At 38.0% G+C, this 14,318-nt stretch overlaps 1 protein-coding gene across 1 annotated transcript in view; it reads left to right on the top strand.

Annotated features, from left to right (window-relative positions):
* Positions 1–2,661: 2,661 nt before the first annotated feature.
* LOC150016473 (uncharacterized) overlaps positions 2,662–14,318 on the top strand; it is a 35,714-nt gene continuing 24,057 nt past the window's right edge. The window contains exon 1 of the mRNA XM_090270593.1: positions 2,662–2,932. Within this exon, the coding sequence (XP_090126719.1) occupies positions 2,749–2,932 (184 nt within the window). The 5' untranslated portion in view covers positions 2,662–2,748. The remainder of the gene's footprint in view (positions 2,933–14,318) is intronic.

The raw sequence follows: 14,318 nt of genomic DNA, 5'->3' as shown, positions 1-14,318 counted from the left end.
TTGTATGAACAGCACCTTATATTAGTCTGACATGAACCCTGCATGCCATAATAAGAGGACAGAATTGCATCTTAGATTCTGGCCTATCAGAGGGTTCTTTTTTTTTTTCTTCTTCTTCTTCAATAAATATTATTGAATGACTCCTACATATATGTCATTAAGGTAGGATACAATGGTGAATAAAATTGATAAAATTATGATCCTGACCATTTAGTGGTAAGAGTTAAAGGGATTGGTAAGTTGATAATTAGCATACGGTGAGATAAATGCTATAACAGTGTGCAGAGGAAACATACAAGAGGAGCACCTAATCCAGATTCAGTGTGTTAGGTGAGAAAGTAAAAAAAGAAAATTTATTTTGAGGAAGATGAAATTTTATTTTATTTGTAGTGTTTTATAAAATTTTTTGTTTTTTAAATATTTTAAATCAAATATGGTCAGAATAAGATAGTATATTAGTTTCAAGTGTATGATATAGGGAGTCATATTTATATACCTTAAAATGTGACAAACTCACTAAGTCTAGTACTTATCTGTCACACTGCAAACCTTTCTCAATATTATTGACTATATTCTCCTTCACCTTTTTAACCCTTCCCAGCCTCCTCCCCCTTTGGCAACCATTAGTTTGACCTGTTTCTGTTTTTAATTTTTAAAAATGTTTATTGATTTTTAAGAGAGAGGAAGGGACAGGGAGAGAAATAACCACGTGAGAGAGAAACATTGATCAGTTGGCTTCTTGTAGGTGCCTCCAGTGGGGATTAAACCCACCACCTAGGTATGTACTCTGATTGGGAATCAAACCCCCAACCTTTTGGTGCATGGGAGGACACTCCAACCAACTGAGCCACACTGGCCAGGGCTGATTTCTGTTCCTATGAATTTGTTTTCGTTTTGTTTTATTTGTTCATTTCTTTTTGTTTTCGTTTTAACATAAAAGTTGTATCATACAGTGTCCGTCTCTTATTTCACTAGCATAATACCCTCCAGGTCCATTGATGTTGTTGAAAATGGCAGGATTTCATTCTTTTTATTACTGACTGATATTGCATTGTATATATACATCATCTTCTTTATCCATTCACATGGATGGACACCTATGTTGCTCCCATATCTTGGCTATTATAAATAATGCTGCGATAAAAAATTTCTTGAATGAAGGTACTTACAAGTTGAGTCATGATAATACATTCGAAGGCGACCAAAAGGAGTCTAGAAGTGACTAGAGATAAGACTGGAAAAATAAAATGGGGTCAGATAGTAAACTATTTGGACTTGTCTGAAGAACAAGGGGCACTGAAGGGTTTAAGAACAGAGAAATTTAAGGATCAATCATTCTTACTTGATTAGGCCTAGAGAAGAGGCTGTTCAAATTTATTACTGAAGACTCAGCCTTTTATCTGTTAAAAGGGTTCATAGGAGTATATGACATTATGCCTCTCCGTCTTTGTTTGAGTGTTCTCCTTATCTGGAACATCTTCTATACATACCTTTCAAATTCTTCCTGCCAAGCCTTAGTTCCTCTTGTATTGCCTCCAAGCTTTCCAAATCTCCCCAATAAAGATAAGGCGTTATGAGTGGTGTGGCTAGGTGGGTTGGGCTTGTCCCGGACATTGAAAGGTTGCAATCTGGATCAGGGCATGTGCCTGGATTGCCCCACCAGGTCCCTGTGGGGACTGAGAGGTGAGGGAGATGGAGAGGCAACCTATCTATGTTTCTTTCCCACGTGGATGTTTGTCTCCCTCTTTTTCCCTCCCTTCCTCTCAAAAAAAGACAAGAGTCAGGTCACAGAGGGTGAGAGAGAACTCTCTCTTTTTAAAAGATTTTTTTTTTTTTTCCAGAGAGGGAAAGGGAGGGAGAAAGAGGGAGAGAAACATCCATGGGCTGTGCTGGGCTGGGGGATGGAAACCCGCAGCCCAGGCCTGAATCAAACCATGATCTCTCGCTTTGCCACACCTGTCGCGCAGAGGAAGGAACTCTTGAAGTGGAGGAACTCCCAAGTTTTCTGGGAGTAGGAATGTCATGTGTGAAGAACAACATTTAGTGAACTGTCACTAACAGTCAAACCTGGGCTGGTGTGACAGCAAAGGGAAAGGAGGGACAGAGCCCGGAGACGCATGTATTAGATCCCGAACAACCCTCAGTCTTGGGTCGTGTGTTGGGTGTGGGTGCCTGTGGGCGATATCTCTGGGGGGAAAGGATGGTGCCTAAAGTCAGAGCTGGGAGAAGGCTTTTGCTGGCAGTAACAGGGGAAGCGAGAACATGATTTGAGGTAAGTGATTTTGCCTTTGGACGAGGAGAGGACTATTTTAAGGCCTCCATCCTCGCTGAGTAAGAAAAATAGGACTGGGAAACGCTACTGGAGAGAGCAGCCCCAAGCCAGGCCCAGCTGAGAGCGCACCGGCGACTGCAGACGGCCCGGAGGCCTGGAGCCGTAACCCTCAGCTACTGCTTCCCAAAGTCTCATTCCCAGGGCTGAGGCAGAGGTTTGTGCAAATCGTGCTTCCGCATCCAATGGACATCTGGGGAGGACACCCCACCCACCTCGCAAGCCCTAGGTGGTGCGGGTCCTTCACGCAAGAAGCCTGCCTGGAAAGAGGGAGGGCGCACCCTTCACGTGACCCCGCCTGCAGGCGGCGACGCTCACGACGCGCTGCTCACGTGGTCTGTCTCCAGCCCCCTCGCCGGCGGAGGCGGGCGCGGGTGCGTCCCTGTGGCGGGTCACCCGGAGGAGTTGGTCGCACAATTATGAAAGACTCGGCTTCTGCTGCTAGCGCCGGAGCTGAGTTAGTTCTGAGATTTCCCTGGGCTGTCCTTGTCCGGCGGCCTCAGCTGCCGACTCTGGAGACGCTTCCCGATAGATGGCTACAGGCCGCGGTGGAGGAGGAGGTGGAGTTGCTGCCCTTCCGGAGTCTGCCCCGTGAGGAGAATGGTACTTGTCCCGCGCAGTCCCCGGAGCGGAGTGGAAATGGCTTTGGAGGGTGCGGGTAGGGATGGGATAGGATTTGGCGGGCAAGCATCTGCGTGGAGCAGCGCTCGCTGGGGCGAAGGACCCACGGAATTTCCTTGAGACTTCCGGGCTTGTCCTGGCCAGATGGGAGTGCAGTTCATTCGGGGGTGAGGGGCAGGAAGCGGGGAGCAAATCTGGCGCGACACCTCGTCGCGGAAATCCAGAGCGGAGACCCAGCGAGGGCCCCACGAAGCGGCAGAGCCGGGGAGTACCTGGCTGAGCCGAGCGGCTGCAGCGCGCCAGACGCAGCGGTCAGCGCCAGAGCTCCGCATCTCCCGGGAGCACGGTCCTCCTGGCGCCAGTTGCTGGCAGATAAGGGAGCCAAGTGCTCTGCTCAAGTTCTGCGTGAGGAGGGAGGGCTGCGAGGGAACAAAAAAGGGATACAGCACACGAGGTTGGAGCTGTGCCTTGTTTGCTGCGCAGCGGGTACTCTACAGGTCCATTTCCCTTTTGGAGCCCAAGGAGAGGGATTTGACGACGATACTGATGGTAGATCTGGCTTGGAATTTTTTTTCAGCAAGAATTAAGGATTATATTGAGACACTCCTGTAGATGCCACGGCGACGTGTTGTCTGGGTTTATGTCGAACTGCCTCATCCGTTGCTCTAGAGAAGGGTTGGTCGTATTTTAAACCTAAGGTGCAGAGTGGAGATAGATGTTGTGCGTTGCAGCTTTTGATGGAGCTTTTTTGTTGTTGTTAAGGCCAGGAATCAAATTGAAGAATTCCTTTAAAGAAAGTCATTTAGATCAGGGACTTGAAGAGCTAGGTAGGCATTTTTGGTTAGTACTTGAACTTGATAAGTTTCATGCAACCAACTCTCCATCCGCTGGAGTCTGGCAGGCTTCTTCCTTTAGAAGCTAATTCAAATGCCATACTTGGAATATAGTGCACCTCCTACCATATTCCACCTTCTTTGGTAATGTAAAGTCAATAAAAATGTCATTTAACCCTTTTCCTAATTTTTAAAAGAAAGGCATTTTAAAGTTCATTTACTGTTGCTAAATATTTAAATTTAAGGGAATATTTTTTGGGGGGGGAGTTGAATCAAAGTGCCTTTTGTTAAAAAATAAAAAGCAAACAATCAATACGGACTCTTCAGTGACAGTGACATGTCTGGATTTCCCTTTTTAGATGGTAACTAGTATACATTTGAAATTCAGCATTTTGAAAAAAATTTTAGATACGTTAGAAAATGGAAATGAAGATGATTCATCATCTTAAAAGCCATTGCTTCCTTATGTTTTTTAAAGCAACCAGATGACTTTGTTTCTAGTGACTTTCTACTGGAAGTCTAATACTTTGAAATCTACCCTTCAAAAGTTAAGGTGTGGTAGGAATTTCTTTTGTTTTTGCTACCTTTTTATTTATGTCCAGGCTTTTTAAAAATAGTAGATATGGCTTCCCCAAACAATATGTTTGGGTACGTAAATTGTGCACTGTGCTTGGCACACGGTAAGAACTCAGTATTGACTTGTACACACTGTTGGTAATCCTGTTGATTCTACAGGGAGAAATTCTCACTTTAAAATTTAAAATTAAGAGTCTTATTTTGTACTTTACATTATTTGAGTCCTGACTGCTGTTGAGTTCTGATTTTCTTTATTCCTATTAAATTATAGTGAAACTTTAGGATAACCTAAAACTGAGATTCTCCAGTAAAGATAAAATGTTGAGCCTCCGCAATTTTTAGGTCATCTTTGTAACCTAAGTTTACCAAAGTATGTCATATGTACACTGTATAATTAGTATTATAAATTCTTACTTAAGGCATTTGTTTTTGGTAATCAGTTTCTTCTTTGACACTAAAAACATACAAAAATTTTCTCCCATTTTCCAAAACTTTAAAATGAATCAGTCGACTGGCCAAAAACAATGTAAAACAAGTAAAATACCAAGAAACATAAGTTTCATATTGGAGTAGAATAAAATTTTGTACAAAATTATCTACTACCCTGCTGGAAATATGTGTCATTCATTTGGCAATCACTTATTTAGTGTTTAATATATTCTAAGCACTGTGATAGGCCCTGGGGTGGCAAAGATGTGTTAGACAAGTTTCCCCTTTTTAAACAGCTTACATTCTAGTTGTTTATAAAAGATCTACTTGTCCTCATTGGAAGATGGGTACATTACTTCATAAAACAAACATTTATTGTTTACTATGTTGCAGGCACTGATACTTAATAGTTTTGAAGGGCAATATTGATCTGCAAAAACAAAAGAATAGTGTGATACTAATGCATAGATCAGTGTCCCCCAACCTTTTTGGCATAAGGGACCAGTTTTGTGAAAGACAATTTTTCCATGGACCCAGGCAGGGTCTGCGGGTGTGAGGGAATGGTTTCGGAATGATTCAAGCACATTACATTCAAGCCTACCTCTTTCTGTGCTGCCCTGTTCCTAACAGGCCCAGAGCTTGGGGACCCTTGTCATAGATTATTGTGAAAGTATAGGGTAATCAGGGAGAGAGAAAGGGAAGTCAGTACTTTTGCAAAGCTGCTGATAGTAGAGATAAGTCTTATAGAGTCAACAGGAATTGGAATTAACCTAGAATTAGAAAGGGCATTAAATTGGTGGTTTTAGTGTAAGGGACCTGAGCTTTAGAAGAGAATAACATCCTTAGTTTATTCTGGCAACTACTACTGTACAAGTGTTGTATAGGCACACCTTGGAGATATTTGGGTTCGGTTCCAGACTACCGTAATGAAGTATCGCATCGCAATAAAACAAGCCACACAAATTTTTTGGTTTCCCAGTGCATATAAAAGTTATGTTTACATTGTATTATAGTTTTTAAGGGTGCAGTAGCATTACATCTTAAAAACAACAACAACAATGTACATACCTTAATTTAAAAATACTTTGGAAAAATACAATAAAAATAAAATTTAAAAGATATATCTCATTATAATTCAATAAAAATGAACAGTAATTGCCTAAAAAAAATACTTTATTGCTTAAAAAATGCTTATCATCTTAGTCTTTTGCTTGTGAGGGTCTTACTTTTAATTTGTAAAAAAAAAAGGGTGGAGGGGAAGCAGCATTAGCAAAGCACAGTAAAACAAAGCAGAGTGCAATGAAATGAACTATACCTGTACATAGTTTGGAATGAGAGGTGTATGGGATGATATGGAATAATGGTGAGAGTGCTATAAAGATGGGCAAGGACCAGATTTCTGAGGGCAATGTATGTCATGCAAAGGAGTTTGGATTTTATTCTGGAGATGGTGGGAACCCACTTAAGGAAACAATATAGAGGGTGAATTGGTGTGCTAAAACAGAATAGCCTTCTGTTGAAGGCTATAGCAAGACACCAAAATGTTGAGGGCTTGAAATAAAGGAGTAGTAGAAGAAAAGAACAGACTGAGAAGTTTGGAAGTTATAGTAGTCAGAACTTGGTTACTTTTGTGGAGTAATGTGCATGTGTGTGTTGGCCAAACATAAAATGAAAACGTGTTAATACTTGAAATTGTTAACACGTGCAAATGTAATAACTTAAAGGCAATATTTAAGATGTGCGTTTTAGTTTTTGATTTTTAAGTGAAGAACTGTTGAAGCAAGCACTTGCGAAATTTGTTTGCGAGTTCTAAAAAGATTTTTGATGTAGTGCTATGATAGTCTGTCTCTATTAAACATTCTAATATGGGAGGTTTCAAACATACAAAGATAAAATAGTAAAATCAATCACTATATACCCATGACCAGTTTCAGCAGTTGGAAACATATTAATTTTGTTTCTTCTGTTTTCCCGCCCATTCCCCCACAACTGCATACAGTAGTTACCCCTTATCTTCGGGGATATGTTTTAAGACCTCTTCTGGATGCCTGATATTGTGAATAGTGCTGAACCCTATGCTTTGTTTTTTCCTGTACATATGTCCTATGATAAAGTTTAACTGATAAATAAGGCACAGTAAGAGATTAACAACAATAACTAATAATAAAATAGAACAATTATAACAATAAACTGTTAGAAAAGTTATGAGTATGGTCTATCTCTCTGCCTATCTTTCTCTCATAAACAGTCTGATTACTGAGAGGGCTACTCAGTGAGTAACGGGCAGGTAGCATATGCAGTGTAAATATGCTGGGCAAAAGGATGACTCACATCCTGGGAGGGACAGAGCAGGACGGTGAGAGATTTCATCATGGTGCTGAAAATGGCATGCAATTCAAAACCTAGGAATTGTTATTTCTGGGATTTTCTATTTAATATTTTCGGACCATGTTTGAGAGTGGGTATCTGAAACGAAAGCAAAACTGCAGATAAGGGGATCAACTGTAAATTAAAAGCAGATATCAGACACATTTCATTTGTAAATATTTTGTTGCGTGCATCTCTAAAACGATAAGGACCCACAACACATCCACAGTAATATTAGCACACCTAAAGAGTTAATAATTCCTTAATATCATTAAATATTCAGCATATTTTTCTGGATTATCTTTTATTTTTTTTAGTTGGTTTGGTTGAATCAGGATCCAAAGAATTCCACACAGCATTTGTTGATAAATGTCTTGTAGTCTCTAGTAACCCTTCTTTAAAAAAAAAAACCAATTTTATTTGATGAAAAAATCCAGATCATTTGCCCTGTAGAATTTACCGCAATTTGGATTTTGTTGAATGCATCCATGTAGTGTCATGTAATATGTTCTTTTCTCCTCTGTATTTCCTGTGAACTTGGGGGTAATCTAAAGACTCATTCAGAATTGTAGTTGGATATTTTGGCAAGAATACTTTCCAGGGCGTGCTATGTACTTTGCATTGCATCACATTAGAGGCACATGTTGTGTGGTTGTTTTTCTTTTTAATGTTAAAGTTGACCAGTAGGTTGGTGTTGTCAGCCACCTGATCTTTCAGTTGCAAGGTTCCCTGATGATTTTGATGTTACTATATCTGTTACAATTTTTTTTAAATGACTGTTCTTTAAATACCTGGTTTAAGTTCAGTACCTGGAGGCAAAGTTCATAGAGGTTAAGATTAGTTTAAGATATGAGAATCTAATGGCTGTCTGTGGGGATTTGAACTGAGTCATTTATGTGAATTGATACAGAACTTATGTGTGTCACTGTTGCAATTATTAGATTAGTCTGAATATGAATGAAATGTTTGAATTGAAGAACTAGATGTCTTCTAGTTTATCTTTATAAAAAAACGACTGGCTTTAAGTGAAATTAAGTTAGTACTTTTAGATATTTTGTTGACCCTTTGGTCCATTCATCCTGGATAAAGAAAATTGCTGTGGATCTTTTGGGGGAATGTGTATTTAGTTTTCCGGCCATTTAGGTGTTTTGGAACCTTATTGAGGAGATTTAGGTATACAGAGTTAAGCAGTTCTTTGAAATTGATAAACTTGGCTCTTGACCTAAGCATCTTTTCTGAGTCACACTTTGTTGTGAGCATGACTATTCAACTGTCTGTAAAAGGCAGATGATAATTTTTCCCCTACTTGACCTGGGGAGCAATACTAGAATTAAAGTCTGTGAAACACTAGTTGTCCTTCCTTGCAATAAAACATGTTAATAACATAACACCGCAGGTATCCAGCTGCCAGACTTCTGGAAACTCCAACCTTTGGAAACCCAGGTTCTCATGGAAAGAAAAAAAAAACTTTTGAGCTAAGCTATTATCAGGAATAGAATAACCTTGAGCCCAGAGTTCATCAATTGAAAAATACATGCAAAGTGAAATTTAGTAGGCTTAGTTACCTGCTTTTCTCTGGCAATTTGGTAGTACATTGGGAATGATAGAATCAAAGTTATCTTGAAAAATAGACTGTTACTATAAGGAGGATACTGGAAAAACTTTAGCTAGACTAGAAATACAGGGCTGTAAATTACCCTTTAGTATGTGAATCAGTGGCCTTCCTTGTCTAGAGTATAATTTACCATACCAAATAACCAGGAGATACTCTTGACTAAGAAAAGAGTATAATAAGCTTTAGACAAATTTTCGTAATATTAGGTAACATGTATTAACATTTAGTTGGGCCATTCCTCTTAATTTTTCACATTATATCAATTGCATATATTACTTTCCCAAGAAAACTCTACCAAGTAGACATTGTTTCCACTCATTATTTATATAAGGAACAGAGAGGCAAAAATCACAAAGGTCATCAGGCTAATAAGTGGTAGAGTAGGTATTGACTTGCAAAATTATAGAAACTGAGAGAAGGGTCTTGGTATTCTGGGCCATGTATATGTATTATGTGTGATATCTCACATAACAGGTATAATGTTAACTAAAAATGTTAAGGTCATTGAAAAATGTGTTAACTTTTTGGAAAACATTGATTATATCATATCTTCCTCAAATGCTATAAAACCTAAAGGATTTTCTTTATTACCAAGCATAGATTATTGACAACTCAGTTGTATACATTTTGTTTTAACAAAGTGCAGAGACTTACTAGTTTGAGTGGATCTTTAGTAGATTGGAAAAGTCCTTATTAGACTAAATAAATTTCTGTGATGGGTAGAACTCTTCAATAAAAACCATAGAACTCTTATTATGAATGTATCAACAAGGTTGATCATCACACAATATGAATGTTCAAGTTTTGTAATAGAGAATAATAATATTTATTTTATTTTAAAATATATTTTATTGATTATGCTATTATAATCGTCCCAGTTTTTCCTCTTTTGCCCCCATCCACCCGGTACCCTCATTCTCTCCAGCAGTCCCCACCCTTAGTTCATGTCCATGGTCATGCATGTAAGTTCTTTGGCTTCTCTGTTACTGATACTGTTCTTAACATGCTCCTATCAATTCTGTACCTACCAGTTTGTACTTCTTAATCCCTGCACGTTTTCCCCCATTCTCTACCTTCCCCCTCCCAACTGCTAACCCTCCAGATACTCTCCATATCTATGATTCTGTTTGTGTTCTGCTTGTTTGCTTAGTTTGTTATTTGGATTCAATTATTGATAGTTATGGATTTATTGCCATTTTAATGTTCATAGTTTTGATCTTCTTTTTCTTAAATAAGTCCCTTTAACATTTCATATAATAAGGGCTTGATGATGGTGAAGTTCTTTAGCTTTACCTTGCCTGGGAAGCACTTTATTTGCCCTTCCATTCTAAATGATAGCTTTGCTGGATAGAGTAATCTGGGTTATAGGTCCTTGCTCTTCATCATTTTGAATATTTCTTGCCACTCCCTTCTAGCCTGCACAGTTTCTTTTGAGAAATCAGCTGACAGTCTTATGGGAACTCTCCTGCAGGTAACTTTCTTCTTTTGCCGCTTTTAAGATTCTCTCTTTATCTTTAACCTTTGGCATTTTAATTTTGGTGTGTCTTCATGTGGGCCTCTTTGCATCTATCTTGTTTGGGACTCTGTTCTTTCTATACTTGTATGTCTACTTGCTTTGACAGATTAGGGAAGTTTTCTTGCTCTTTTTCTTCTTTTTGGCACCTCTGATTTGAATGTTGTTATGTTTGAAGTTGTCCCAGAGGTTCCTTAGCCTATCGTTATATTTTTGGATTCTTTTTTTCTTTTTGCTGTTCTGATTGAATGTTTTTTTCTTCCTTATGTTCCAAATCATTGATTTGATTCTCATCTTCATCCACTGTACTGTTGGTTCCCTATAAATTGTTCTTTATTTCTCTTAGTGTAGTCTTCATTTCTGCCTGGGTCTTTTTTATGCTGTTGAAGTAACCAATGAGTTTCTTGAGCATCCTAGTAACCAGTGTTTTGAACTCTGTCTCTGGTAAATTGCTTATTTCCATTTAATTCCACAGATTCTATTGCTTTGGGGTAAATATTTTAACAAAGACAAGAATAAAAATGAAGAATTTAAATTGTACTATTTGCAATTACGTAATTAAAAAAAATAAATGTATATAATTGGAATTCTTAGGTAATTTCTTTTTAAGATTTTATTTATTTGTTTTTAGAGAGAGGAAGGGAGGGAGAAAGAAAGGGAGAGAAACATCAGTGTGTGGCTGCCTTTTGTACACCCCCAGTTGGAGAACCTGGCCTGCACCCAGGCATGTGCCCTGACTGGGAATCAAACCGGTGTCCCTTTGGTTTTCAGGCCAGCACTCAATCCACTGAGCCACACCAGCCAGGGCTTAGGTAATTTTTTGTTGTTGTTACAGAATTCAGATAGGTCATAACATAGCAGACATTCACATACCTTTACCCAGCTTAAGAAATAACATATTACAACTAAAATTGAAGTCTCCCACGTACACCATCAAAATCCCATTTTACTTTCCCCTTCTGTAGACATAACAACTAGTCTTCACTGTTCCTATGCATGCTTTTATAGTGTTGTCTCAGGGTATATTTAATGTATGATTTTTTTTTTTTTGGTGTTTCCAAGTTATATATATATGGAATTATGTACACCTTTTTATAAATTCCCCCCCCTCCTTTTTTTTCTTTTTAATTAACTTTAGGTTTTGGTGATTTATACATGTTGATAGTTGTAAGGTCTAGTTTGTCCCTTTTAATGGTTATATATTATTTCATTATATGACTGTGCTATACATTGTCCATTTTACTGTATTGGGCATTTAGGTGGTTCTTTACAAAAAGTGATGCAACATTCTTGTATGTACCAACTTATGTACAAATGTGAGAATTTTTCTAGGATGTCTATCCAGAAGTAGAGTTGCTGGGTCATGGAGTAGGTGCATCTTCAACTTTATAGCTATTGCCCAAGTGTTGACCAAGTAGCAGTGCAGTTTACACTCCCTATAAGAGGTCCCCTTTTAAAACCTCCTTTGCCAACACTTTGATTAGGTTATTTTATTTTGCCAGACCCATGAATGTAAAAAAGTTTCTTGTTTTAATTTGCATGTCACTGGCCACCAATAACGTTGAGTGTTATTTCAGGGTACACGTTTTTGGCTATGGTTACCTTCTTTCTGGTGAGTTGGCTATATATAACCTTTGCTCAATTTTATATTAGATTATTTTTTCTTATTTATTTACTTGTGGAAGTTTTTATGTATCCTGGATAGTATTGTTTTTGCTTTTATGAGCTGCAAATATCTTCTCCAGTCTATAGCTTTTAATTTTTCATTTTGTTAATGGTAGGCTATTTACTTACTTTTAGGCTGTTGCATTGGTTATTACTTTTAGTGTAATAACTTACCAATATTTCCTTTATAGCATATGCTTTTTCTTATCCTAAATTTATAAAGCTTTTTTTTCTTCTTTTTTTTGGTAAAAAGTTTAGAGTTTTGCTTTTCACATTTTGACTTTAATTCATGTAGTATTCATTTTTGGATTTAGTTTGATAGTTTATGTTCATATACTGTAGTAGTTCATGTTTCCTCCTGATTGGTATTGCTCTCTCCATTATATACCCAGTTTTCTTAAACACATGTTTCTGTTTCTTGGCAATTTATTTCTTTGTTCTGTCTTCTCTGTTAATGTTTATTTTGATTTTTTAAAGCAATGTTAGTGTCGAGGTAAAATTTTTTGACTTAACCTAAGAAATTTAAAATGATTATTTTTCTTGCCAACATGGATATTTATTCTAAAAAGATGAGTTTTGATCCTTTTTCATTTTGCTAATAATTCTTTATGTTAAAATGAATTATTTTAGGTAAGACTTTCTCTAGAATACCTGAGAAAAAAAAGTACTGTTTGAGCTAAATTGAGGTTGACTGTTTTTTAGACTTAATTGTGCCTAGTCTTAAGTTATTTAATATCTTGGACTCCATGGTATGGTATGATGGCAATTGCTCACACTTCTCTTTATCCTGTTTTCTATCCCATAAATCTGAGGCCATATTGAGCTGTTAAAAAAATCAGGGTAACAATCTCCATGAGATCGGCAGGAAAGCAGACCCAGTAGAAAATAAAATTGGATATAGTAGGACTCTACACAGTCAAGGGTCTGGAGTTAATTCAATGTGATTTTTTAATATATAAAAGTTTGCCAGCTATTTGTTATTCCACAGAGGTTTTTTAACAGTGCCTTTAAAACCCTTTCAAAGGGCCCTGGCCAGTGAGGTTCAGTTGGTTGGAGCGTTGTCCCGTAACTGAACTTGGGCACAGGTTCGATTCCCAGTCAGGGCACATACCTCGATTGCAGGCTTGATCCACTGTTGGGATGTGTGCAGGAGGCAGCCTATTGGTGACTTTCTCTCACATTTATGTTTCTCCCTCTCTTTCTCTTCCTCCCCCTTCCTCTCTCTTTTGAATGAGAATAAAATAAACCTCTAAAAAAAATAAAGCTCAATTAAAAAAAAAACCTCTCAAAGTGTTCACATCTGAATTATTAGTTAATTAGTTAACTAGTTGGCAGCCAATTAAGAGTAAGAGCAGAACTCTAGGATAAGGGGCCAGTAAGAGTGCCAGAAGGTCAGATGAATTGGACTCGTAAAGGAAGTTAGACAGTGCCAGCCTATTTCAACATTTTGCTTTGGGCTAGCCGTAATTTTACTTTGTCATTGTCTGTGCCATTGATGACAGGCATGTTGACCTATGTACAGATTTATCACGTGACTTGGAATTTCTAGGTCTATAGTGTTATTTAGTTTTTTAAGTATATGCATTTCATTAGTAGACAAATTCCTTTTTAATTTTATATGGGTCACATTTTTCTGTTTTTTTATACCTAGTAATTTTGGATTGTACCATAAACTTTGTGAATGTTACCTTGTAGAGACTCTAGGTTTTATTATAGTCCTCTGGAGACTTTTTAATTTTTTTTAAAGTAGTTATTATGAACTGAATGTTTGTGTCCCTGCACCCCTCCAAGTTAAGTGTTATTCCCCGCAAAATTAACCTCCATTGTGATGGTATTTGGAGATGGGGCCTTTGGAATTTAATTAGGGTTAGATGAGGTCTTGAGGGTATGGCCCTTATAAGAAAAGACACCAGAGATCTTGCTTGCCCTCTTGACCATGTGAGGACACAATGAAAAGAGCTGTCTGCAACCCAGGGAGAGCACTCTCACCAGACACTGACCCTGCTGGCACCATGATCTTGGATTCCAGTCTCTAGAACTGTGAGAAAATGAATTTTGGTTGTTTAAGCCACCCATTCTTATGGTATTTGTTATAGCAGTCACACCGAATATGATAGTAATTGGTTAACTTTACTGTGTTCACATTCCAAACTCTGTCTCCTTCAGGGGACAGCAAAAAATATCTATTGAGTTCTTTTATTCTTAACTGGGCTGCTTGGAGTCTGCATATATATGTACTTCATGGGTCAGTCAGAGATTTGAGCAGAGTTAATATGCAACATTTAGGGTTCCCTTTCTGAGATTCTCATTTTTTGCAGAATTTTTCTCACCACTTTCCTGGTGTTCTTGTTACCTTGAACTTGATATTCT

This window comes from Furipterus horrens, unplaced genomic scaffold, assembly GCF_987537825.1.
Source record: "Furipterus horrens unplaced genomic scaffold, mFurHor1.1.pri manual_scaffold_3, whole genome shotgun sequence".
In the NCBI taxonomy this organism is placed as follows: Eukaryota; Metazoa; Chordata; class Mammalia; order Chiroptera; family Furipteridae; genus Furipterus; species Furipterus horrens.
Note: the sequence above shows the minus strand (reverse complement) of the source record. Positions and strands in the feature narration are given on the sequence as shown.